At 47.8% G+C, this 10576-nt stretch overlaps 2 protein-coding genes across 3 annotated transcripts; both read left to right on the plus strand.

Moving 5' to 3' along the window:
• The first annotated feature begins 369 nt into the window (after nucleotides 1–369).
• PIGZ (phosphatidylinositol glycan anchor biosynthesis class Z) lies at nucleotides 370–5170 on the plus strand. Of its 2 annotated transcripts, XR_004358842.1 has the most exons (3): nucleotides 370–488; nucleotides 941–3379; nucleotides 4324–5170. XR_004358842.1 is itself a non-coding variant. In XM_032698048.1 (2 exons), exons 1-2 carry the CDS (start codon nucleotides 371–373, stop codon nucleotides 2500–2502), a joined length of 1680 nt encoding a protein of 559 aa, XP_032553939.1. In that variant the 5' UTR covers nucleotide 370; the 3' UTR covers nucleotides 2503–5170. The 2 variants fall into 2 exon arrangements, 1 of the variants encoding a protein (XP_032553939.1); XM_032698048.1 differs by having other exon boundaries at nucleotides 941–5170.
• A 315-nt stretch (nucleotides 5171–5485) lies between these two features.
• On the plus strand, nucleotides 5486–9363 carry LOC116791739 (nuclear cap-binding protein subunit 2). Its single transcript, XM_032698031.1, has 5 exons — nucleotides 5486–5661; nucleotides 5708–5978; nucleotides 6068–6249; nucleotides 7031–7169; nucleotides 7762–9363. Exons 1-5 carry the CDS (start codon nucleotides 5525–5527, stop codon nucleotides 7831–7833), a joined length of 801 nt encoding a protein of 266 aa, XP_032553922.1. The 5' UTR covers nucleotides 5486–5524; the 3' UTR covers nucleotides 7834–9363.
• The last annotated feature ends 1213 nt before the right edge of the window (nucleotides 9364–10576 follow it).

Consider the following 10576-nt stretch of genomic DNA (forward strand, 5'->3'; position numbering starts at 1 on the left):
CATGGTGGTGCTTGGTCACAGGTTGGATTCGAGGGGGCTCCAAGGTGGCCCCGAGATGGCTTAGGTGGCCACAGCGTGGTGCTGACACCACCGAGGTTGGGGCTTTGATCCCCATATGGGCTATTTCCTTAAGAGTTCAACTCATTTAAGAGTTGGACTCGATGATCCTTGTGGGTCCCTTTCAACTCAGCACATTCTGGGGTGGGTGTGTGATTCTTCCCCAGCCCACTCCACCCCGTGATTCCCTGGATTTCAGCCGCCGGGCCGGCTGATGGGGGGGATCGCTGCGCATGCGCGCGGGGCTCCCGCTGCGGCGGCTGTGCCGGGGGGCGGGCGCCCCCTGGCGGCGCGGGGGCGGCGCGGGGCCGCCATGGGCGCGCGGGCGCTGTGGGCGCTGCTGGCGGCGCTGAGGGCGGGCTGGTGCCTCCTGCCGCAGAGCGGGTACCTGCACCCCGACGAGTTCTTCCAGGCGCCCGAGGTCATGGCAGGTAAGGGGCGCGGATAAGGCGGGGGGACCCCCGGGCGCGCTGCCTCGCACAGCCCCGCGGATGCGGGGGATGCGGAGCCCCGGGCACGGGCGGGTGTTCCCGAGGGATCCCCGGAGCCGCCGGCTCGTTCTCCCGCGCTGTCACACGGCGCTTCCCGCAAGCCGGGCAGGAGCGGGTCCGCAGGGCTGGGTGGGCGGTGGGTTCCTGCTCTGTGCTGTCCACACCGAGTGGCGCCTGCAACCGCATCACCCCGACGGGCTGCTTTTTCTTCATTCTCTGTAGAAATGAACGGTACACTCCTAAAGCTGTCAAGGTTGACACCAAGGTCTCAAAAGTCTGGGAGCTGCTCTGCATTGTGATGTCTCTGACAGCAAATAGTATCCCTACTGCTGAATTACTGAATAAAATGTATTATGTATTATATGTATTTTTCTTTTTCTCTTCCTTTATAGGAGATATTTTAAATCTACAGGTCTTTTATCCTTGGGAGTTCCTTTCGAGCTTTCCTTGCAGAACAGTTGTTTTCCCATTAATGACATCAGGAGTTACCTACTGGGCAATCAAGTCTTTGCAGCAGCTGGACATATGTTCAAGTTGCATCAACAGCTACACTCTCCTTGTATCACCTCGCCTTCTCTTTACAATCTTTTCTTTCCTACTCGACTATAGCGTTTATCGATTAGCCCCCTTCTGGGAAGCAGACCTGTGGAAAGCGCTGGTACTTCTTGCTGGATCATATGTCACTCTGGTGTTTTATACGAGAACATTTACCAACACGCTTGAAGGACTTCTCTTTGCTCTTCTCATGGTACTGGTTTCCTCAAGAAAGTCCAATGGCAGCTCAGTGGAGCCTACAAGCAGTCCTCTCATAGGTGTTATAACAACTGCTGGGTTTTTCAACAGGCCAACCTTTCTGGCATTTGCTCTAATGCCCCTGCTTTACTGGGCAGGTTTAATTGTTGATTCTCAGAGGAGCATTAAAAGTGTCATAAACCACTTTTTGAAGCTCATACTATGTGCATGTTTTACTGCCATTGTTTTCATAACAGCTGACACCTTTTATTTTACCTCTGTGAGCTTAGATAACCTTTTAAGCATTAACAAGGGCAGCCTATTTGATGTAATAGTTCAATTACATAAGAAAATGGTAGTAACCCCCTTCAATTTTCTCAGCTATAATCTTAATCCTCATAATCTTGCACTGCATGGAAGTCACCCACGAGTTACACATTTTACAGTCAATGGAATAATGCTCTTTGGGATCTTACATGTTCTGGCCATTGGTGCTGGTTTTAAAATGTTAAAGAAGTATGTCCAGCAATTCATACGGGTCAAATCGTGTTACCATGGGCTGCCTGGGCTATTGGTGCATTCTGAGGGCAATCCAACATTACTGCTGTTTTATTTTGTTCCTCTGGCATTTCTCTCCCTATTCAGTCACCAGGAGCCTCGGTTCCTCATTCCTCTCATCTTGCCATTGGTCCTGTTCAGCGCGTCACAGGACAGAGCTGTGAAGTGGAAACACCTCATCGTTATTTTCAATCTTCTCGGGGCATTCCTGTTCGGGTGCTTACACCAGGGAGGGCTGATACCCTGTTTGTTTCACTTGGAGCAGCTCATACATTCTCCAGCACCCTCAAACCATCCAAGGCACTATACTCTACTCTTTGCTCACACCTACATGCCTCCAAGGTTTCTGCTTAATATCAAGAAGACAGACGTGCACGTACAAGTCATTGATGTGGCTGGGTCTGGAGAAGAAACCCTCTGCCAGACAATAGAGCAGCAAGCAAGCAATTTTACCTGCAGCGACTGTCACATTTTTGTCATAATCCCTGGTACAGTCAGAGCCACAACTGCAAAATGTGGTGTCTCATTCAAGAACGAAACTGTGATATTTCCACACTTATCAATGGAAGACCCCCCACAAATGTCCATCCTATCCAGTGGAAATTGGAGAAGTCAGTTAGGACTATACATCCTTCAACTAGACAGAGATCAGCACAGCCTTTAGATTTTAGGAGAACGATGTTTTAGGTTTTCACATCATTTGGGCACAGTCTGAAGGTGCTGTGAGACCTTCCTCTTCACAGGCCCACCTTCATCACAAGTAGTGGCACTGGGAGCTCTCCTGAGTCTCTTTATTTGTCATGTTCTTACACTCACCGGTATAGCCAGTTCTGGATAGAGTCTGCTTAGAATTTTAGTTATTCAGCCCTGCAGTGTTTCATATGAACTTCTATAATTTTCCTGATGAGAGAGGATGAAATCAGAGGCCACCAAAACTGTGATTCAAGCTTAGCAGTTTCCATGTGAGATTTATTTTTGGAAGTTTTTATAATCTCTGACAGGGTTTGTGGACTGTGAGGTGTTTACTGATTATAGGCATTAAATCAGCTGTTGGAGAGAGGTTACAGGGCTAGACAGAAACTGGTCTGATTAAATAAGATTTTATGTACTTAAAAATTCATTAGACCAGACTGCAGTCACAGTACAGGCACCAGCACTGTAACCCTGTCTTGGGTGGTTCTGCCTTGAAAAATCCCCAGCACTGATCTGAGAGAATCTGATTTAGAACATGGAAGATGCTTCAGCCTAAGTACTTGTGCTAAATCCTAAAATCCAAGCTTTGCCTGTTTAACCTTCCTTGCCACAGTTCCATCCTCGTGGACGTGTTCCACACGCACTGCCCCCAGAGCTCGAGGAGGCTCTTCTGTGATGGCATCGAAGCCTCTCGGTGTTCCGCCGCTGCAGCCGGGGCGCTCCTGCCCTTGCACATTCCCGGCGCCGTTCTCGCAGCTGTCGCTGTTCTGTCGCGACTGTGACTCCGGCAGAGCGCACGGCGGACCCTGCGGGGAGCTCGATCGAGGAGCTGCGCAGACAGAAAGCGGGTAACTCGGAGGGATTTGATCCTTTGTGCCGTTTGAGCAGATGGATCTCTGAACTGGCTCACGGCAGAGTCGGAGATCCACCAGTTCTGCTGCCGGGGAGCGCGGGAGGACCCGAGGGAGGAGCCTCATCCCCTGCACCCCCCCTCCCCTTGCTTAACTGCTCCCCATTAAATCAGCTTAGTGGGAATGACAGGTCACATCCTGGCTTTCCACTGGAGAGCAGTCTCATTTTCAGCTGGGATACAAATAACTGCGCTTCAGCAGAGAATGATGTGTGCACATAATAGCACAGCACAACTAACAATCTTTGGGTTTGCCTGCGTGAACTTCTGGATCCAAAACATCTTCACATGGAGGGAGATACTAATTTGGCACATGCATTGTAGGTCAAGCCGCTCTCTATGGAATGAATCTGACACTTGAATTATTTCTGCTCACAAAGGTGGTAATGCCTTTGGCAGTTCTGCACCCACACAGCTTTACATAAGGTCTTATGAGCCAGGTTTTCCATAGAGATGAGGATAATATAGGTTGATGCCAGGCTCTAAAGGGATGCTAGGAAAAATGCATGTGTGAAGGATTTGCCTGTATTTTCCAGACTATAGGTATGACCTAGATTTTTAGGGAACATAGCTCTTGCTCTCTTATAAAGCATTGTGTGTTGTTTCCCCTGTATGTTCATCCACATCCATCACTCTTCATTGCTGACATGCCTGTAATTAAAGGTGGGTGCCTGGGGGGAGGCAGGGGGAGAGGGAGTGCATGTATGTTTGTACTGATGGCTCACAAAGTAATGGAAGTGGTTGTGAAAGCATCGTGACACGAAATGTATTTGCCAAGGTATTTTCCTTTTTGCTCTCTGGGAGAACAGCCACGTGCCACAGCTGGTACTTGCTGTTTTCAGCTTTCTTAAACAGCTTAAATCTTGAAAATTACTTCCACAGAACTTATGAACTCTGGCAATCTGAGTGGTGTAGGTCTTGAAACTCTTCAGGGATGGAATGGAGCACCATTTCCATGGCACAATGACTGCTCTACAGCTGCACAGGTAACCTGTGACTGAGCCAGAAGAGAACCTGGACTACAAGTACTAACTCAGACTGACAATACACTGCTTTTGTCTCACCACCCAGGCCTTTGTAATTTACACCACACATGCAATCTCTCCATCCACGCACACCTGAGTCTTTGTTGGTGGGAGGTTTAACTTTACCAGCAATACTGGAAACTGTATCTCAGGTAATGTACAAGGTCCTTGTCACCTCGGGTGATACAAGGAATGGAAATGATCCTCCACAGTTAACTGAGCCTCAAGTCACCTGGACCATGCTCTGGAGGAAAGTTAACTGCTTCAGTCTCACAGATGTCATATACAGCATCTGAAGCAAACCAGCCCAGTGCATCACATATGATGGGTGCATCCTTTTCCATATTTAGGATGGCTCTATTGGTTATTTTTTCCCCTGTAAACCTTTCTTGCTACCACAGACTTGAGGTGTGCTTTTAGGGTAGCTTTTACCTTCCTGTAAGATGGGCATTATCCTATCCATCATCATCGACACTTAAAAGCCCTTTTTGTATCAAAATTGTAACACATGTAGAGTATTACTGCTGTATAGACAGACATTGTTACAGCCACTCCCATGAGAATCGTGGTTTTATTTCAAGTTTCTTATGAAGCACTTAAAGTGACAATCGTGACAGCGTTCTGGATGATGTTTAGTGAGAGTCTGCTTGTTCCTGAGAACTGTGGAACACGTAAAACGGCTTTGAAATGAAAATCCATCACACGGATGAGCAGCAATAGTTTCATATGTCCATGCGATGGAAGACGCACCGTCGGCTCCGCAGCTCGCCGTCCGCCGCCCGGGGGTCCGCGGGGGTCCGGAGTAGCCACCGGGGCCCATCACCCGCCGGCTCCAGCGCGCTCCGAGTCCTGGTGCTGTCGCTCCCGTCCCCTCGCCGGCGGTGCCGCCTCTCCCCACTCGGCGCGTTGCTCAGGGCGCTGCCCCGGGGGGGCGGCCCCCGCGGCCCGGCCCGCGCGGCCACGGCCACCCCCGCTGGCGGGCGCCGTCCTTGAGCTCCCCGAGGAAGGTGTCGCGCAGGCGGAACAGGCGCGGGCCCAGGTGCTGCTGGCCGCGGGTGATGGCGGCGGCGGCGGCGCGGGCGGCGGCGCGGATGGGCCGCGACTCCGAGAGCCGCTCCACGAGCCGCGGGCTCGACAGCAGCAGCAGCAACGCGCGCCGCAACGACATGGCCACCGCTCTCGCGAGACCCGCCGCGCCGACCGCTCCCTCAACGCGTGGGGTCCCCCGCCGTTCTCGCGAGAGCTGCCCCCGCCCTCCTGCCACGCCATTGGCTGCACGCGGGGCGCGTGCGCTTGGGGCGGGAAGGCGCTGAGGGGCGGCCGGGACGGGCGGCGGCGGGAGGGCTCGGTGCGCCCTCGGTCCGTCCTGGGCCGGGACAGAACAGGCTGTGCCGGACCGGGCAGGACTGTGCCGGGCTGGACAGCGCCGCCATGAGCTCCGGCGGGACGCTGAGCATCCTCCGCAGCGACTCGTACGCCGAGCTCAGCCAGTACCGCGACCAGCACTTCCGGGTGAGCCTTGGCCGGGGGTGGGTGCGGCGCGGTCCGTCCCGCCCGGGCCGGGCTGTGCCGGGGGGTAACGCGGTGTCCTTGCGGCCCAGGGGACGCGCTACGACCAGGAGCGGCTGCTGAGGAAGAGTTGCACGCTGTACGTGGGAAATCTGTCCTTCTACACCACCGAGGAGCAAATCCACGAGCTCTTTGGCAAGAGCGGCGACATCAAGAAGGTCATCATGGGGCTGGACAAAGTGAAGAAAACCGCCTGCGGCTTCTGCTTCGTGGAGTATCCTTGTGCGGGCCGGCAGGAGCGGTCAGGGCGTGGGTGAACTGCTCTGCACTGCAGGCTCTGAGTCACGGCAGAGTTCTCGCAGGATAAAAGTAATCGTTTGCTAAAGCGTCTGTGGGGGACGCAGGCGTGAGAGAGCTGTGCTGGGTTCACGGTTGGACTCAGTGATCTTACGGGTCTTTTCCATCCGTGATTCTGTGACTGGAACATAGACGGCATGTCGAGCAGGGGTAACAGATTGCTTTCGCTGTGAGACTTTAACCCAGACATTTTTTAGGTGGTTGAGCTCTGCATTAAGTTCGTATTTTCCATGCCTGAGTAAAAAGGTGTTTCTTTACGTACAAGCATAAATGTAAGATTACTGTTGGTATCTTACATCCCTGTTGTGTAGTCTGTGAAGATCATTTGAGTCTCTTACATGTGAGTCTCTGAAGATCATTCTGTAACTGGTTCTAGTGAACTCACTAGAATGGTGGAAGGTTGCAGCATGAATGGAGCCTCACTGGGGCTTCTCACTTTTTAGCAATAGTGCTTTGTGCTGTTAAGGGTGAGCGTGGTTGGCAGACTTAATCCAATATACGCATTTTTAGTGCTTGAATTCCAGCACATTGCCCACTAACGGTGTTCTCAGCCCATGTAGCTTCTTAAAAGCTGTTGCTTCTGAAAGTAACTGAGCAGGAACCAAGCAAAGGCTTGGTTTTGTAGCCCATTTGATATTGGGTTTTTTGACATGTGTTGAAAACCGAAGTCCGTTTTTTTTCCTTAACCTATTCCTAAGGTATTATGCAAGAGGAGATGCCGAAAATGCAATGCGATACATCAACGGAACCAGACTTGATGACAGGATCATAAGGACAGACTGGGATGCAGGATTTAAGGAGGGTAGGCAGTACGGCCGTGGAAGATCAGGAGGGCAGGTAGGTTGTTGTTCAGCCTGGGGTTTTAAGGTGACTTTGCCAAATTTCTTGGTTTTGAATGAACACACTCGGAACAATTTCAGAAACAGCAACTTAGGAGTCATTGTTTAAGGTAACACTGTGCCTTGGTCTGTAAGACATCTGGTCAATGGCAGTGTTACCTACTAAGAACAGATAACTTTTTCATGTATTTCACTGAAAGTACTTGCAGAAACAGCTCTTGGCTGCCTGGGGAGATAATGCTTGTAAGTAAGCCCTGAAAATATAAGGCTGTCAAGAGCACACCAGACAGCAGTTGTTTTACCCAAAGTGGAGCAGGTGGCAGTGGCTTTTACTGCTGGAGCACGAGACTGGCCATACTTGCTTGGGCTGCCTCGATTGAGGAGTCCCTGGGATGCTGTTGAAAAGGAAGTTGGTTTATGTTGTTCTCAGCTTCTGCATGATGCACTTCACCTTCAGTTTTGTCAGTCAGCTCTGAGTGGCCACTTACATTTTGTGAGCTCAGTGTGACTATATTCTGATAATGTAAGAGTTTTCGAGAAATTGTTTTTCTCTGTCTTTCCTGGACTCCCCTTTTCCCCTCCTTCATAAGGTCCGAGATGAATATCGACAGGACTATGATGCTGGAAGAGGTGGCTATGGCAAAATTGTTCAGTGCCAGTGACTCGTCAGCCCCACAGGAAAACCAAATCTGCACTGTAAATGTCACCAGACACCAAGTAGGTCTGTTGCACACAAATTTATGTCGCTAGAAATTCAGAGGAACTCCTATCCGTGTTTCTGTGAGCATATCCTGTGTTCAATACCTCTTCTGTTTTAATGCCAGGATCCAAAGTGTTGCAGAGGACCTGGAAACAAGGTTTTAAGCAATAGAATGTCTGAGGCTTCGGTCTCTAAATGCTGCTGTAACTTACTAAAAGGAACAAAGATTTAACGTAATGGTGCTTTTTTTTCACTGGCAAACTTGATTATTCTGCCACTGGGTTTTGTTTACATTGGTATCACAGGATGGGGAGCAGTGATAAAGATAATTGGTGGGTGTTTCAGAGATGAAAGAAAAAGGTGAAAAAGGTGCAAAAGAGCCTGAAAAGGAAGTGGAATTTCTAGGGAAATTTTCCAAATTCTAGGGAAGACTTAAAGCTGCAGATTTTCTGGGGTTACTGGATTAGTATTCTTTTTCACTGATGCTGTTACTAGAATGCTTTCATGAACAGCCATAATAAAACAATCAAATTACTGAACCCAGGAATCATGTGAAGAAGCAGCCTAGCAGGACACAGACCCCTGCAGTCTTCTATCAAGTGTAATGTGCCTACAAGGGTAGCATGAAGCCAAGTTGTACAGTTACCCCCAAAAATGGGGTGCTGGAGGAGCTGTGTGTATAACAAGAAAATTTGTTCCCCAAATACATTTTGAGAAACTTGATTTCAGACAAAGGTGAAAACAGAAATGAGTTTTGGGAGGAGCCTTGCTTTCTACTGAGCATCTCCTTTCTACTGAGCCTTACTCTCTACTAAGAATGGTAAAAGGATTGCATAGATTGGTTTGGTTTGGTTTCGATTTTTCTCTTCCCCCCCTATTCATACTGCTGGTTTATATGATGGGATTTTGATGTACTGCAGACATAGGAACAAAAATTGTGATCCCAATATCTGTGAAATTGACCCTCTTAAATGAAATAGTTTAAAAGGAACTGTTACAGACCTTTGTAATTTTTTATGGACTCCTGAGTTTCTTGTAAATGGCAATTCATAAAGTTAAATCCAAATACTTTGTTATCCATAACTCCTTAGAAACCTTCAAAGAACCAGGTCATGTAAAAGTTGGTATTTATATATCTCACTGGGGATACTGTTGGAAATCTTAATGTGTTTCTTGTGTACAGTTAGTCACAGCTGTAAATTGGAAATAGAACAACTGCTTACTTAGGAAGTGTGGATTTGGCTGGGCTTTGAGGTTTTTTGGTAGCCAGAGTAAAACTAGATTTTTTGGGATCACTTGGTGCTGGTTTGCAAACAAGAGTTGGAACAAGGTTGCCTTTTCCGATATAGTACGTTTGATTATGAGTTTACAGCCTGTAATCTGCTCCAGGAAGCTGCTGAAGTTTATTTTTCATTGTATCAATTTTGTATAAAAAATGTGTTACCAAAAACTCTAAAGTCACTTTCTTTCAAATAAAGCTGTAACGTTAAAATGGTTTGTTACTTTTTTATTTGTAACAGAATCACTGAGAGAAAGGAGCTGTATTCAGACTCGTGCCTTTATCCTTTGTTCTAATGTCTTTTAATAAGGAGAGAATGAATATTCCTTCCCTTCACCGGATTTTCAGTCTTGTTCAGTTCTTACATGGATGCTGAAAGATGTTTGGTTAATGCTCTTCATTCTGGTTTGGATTTTTTTGGATTATAGAATAGAAATTAAATTATTTACTGATATTGAAGTGAATGCAAAAGTCTTTAACATGTAATAAGTAATTTTCAAGGTGTGCTTCCTTATAAAAATCATACTTAAAATTATTTTTTTATTGAAAGTGCTGCAGGACAGTCATTCCCAAATGAAATGGAGGTGGTAGGAAGATTTTCCTTCACAATAGTCACTGTCCTTTGCTGCACACATGCAGCGTCTGTGGAAAGATTCTGTTTTAAAGTGAGATTTTGTGTTTTGAGAGATTTCAATCCAAATGGGATTTAAAAGCACATGATGTCTCCTGAACTCTTAGACTCTCAAAAGCACATATAGAGGAAACTGACTGAACAGGGTTTGATTTTTGCCTTCCCTGACTGAAATCTGATCTGCCTCTCATAAAGTTGGAGCTTCACAAAAGAAATTGAATCAAGTCTTTAAAACTTCACTGGGGGCTTCTTCAGCTTCCTGACATGCTGGTGCATTGGGATTAGGTTCTCTTGGAGGGACAAGATCTCCCATGATTTTGTGACACGCTAGTTCATTATAATTATATACACTTATATGAAAGTTCAGACTCTGTATTAGCTTTTTGAAGTACTTATTCATCATAATTAGCTACTTTTATGGAATTGTGTCCGTAAAGAAAAACAGCAGCTAAGAATATGAGTGGAAGCTTAGATATGCCTTGATGGAAGGGAGGCTGTTAGAAATTAAGGCAGTGAGAGCTTCAGTCCCTCCCTCAGACTGATGCAGGCTTATGGTGGGGTGATTTATGTGCCTTTCTTAGGCAGCAATGCCTGCAAATAAGATTTATTTTCACAGCATTGGAATTTTGGTATTACAGGGTAAAATCAGTAGAGTGTAAATTGGAGCACTAAAACCCTTGGTTTTCAATGACTGACAAAATAATCCCCGTTACCAGAGTATCACTGCAGGCTTGCTCCAAGGTGGTCTATGTGTTAGGTTACTTATTGTCTTGTGCAGCAGGCAAGTTCCTGCTC

This window comes from Chiroxiphia lanceolata, chromosome 10 (assembly GCF_009829145.1).
Source record: "Chiroxiphia lanceolata isolate bChiLan1 chromosome 10, bChiLan1.pri, whole genome shotgun sequence".
In the NCBI taxonomy this organism is placed as follows: Eukaryota; Metazoa; Chordata; class Aves; order Passeriformes; family Pipridae; genus Chiroxiphia; species Chiroxiphia lanceolata.

Bases quoted from the DNA above. Each gene is read 5' to 3' on its own strand.
- PIGZ (XM_032698048.1), top strand. From the start codon at position 371: ATGGGCGCGCGGGCGCTGTGGGCGCTGCTGGCGGCGCTGAGGGCGGGC. The intron at 489-940 runs GTAAGGGGCGCG...CTTCCTTTATAG, and splicing joins GGCGCCCGAGGTCATGGCAG to GAGATATTTTAAATCTACAG.
- LOC116791739 (XM_032698031.1), top strand. From the start codon at position 5,525: ATGGCGGCGGCGGCGGCGCGGGCGGCGGCGCGGATGGGCCGCGACTCC. The intron at 5,662-5,707 runs GCCGACCGCTCC...CGTTCTCGCGAG, and splicing joins GCTCTCGCGAGACCCGCCGC to AGCTGCCCCCGCCCTCCTGC. The intron at 6,250-7,030 runs GTATCCTTGTGC...CCTATTCCTAAG, and splicing joins TGCGGCTTCTGCTTCGTGGA to GTATTATGCAAGAGGAGATG.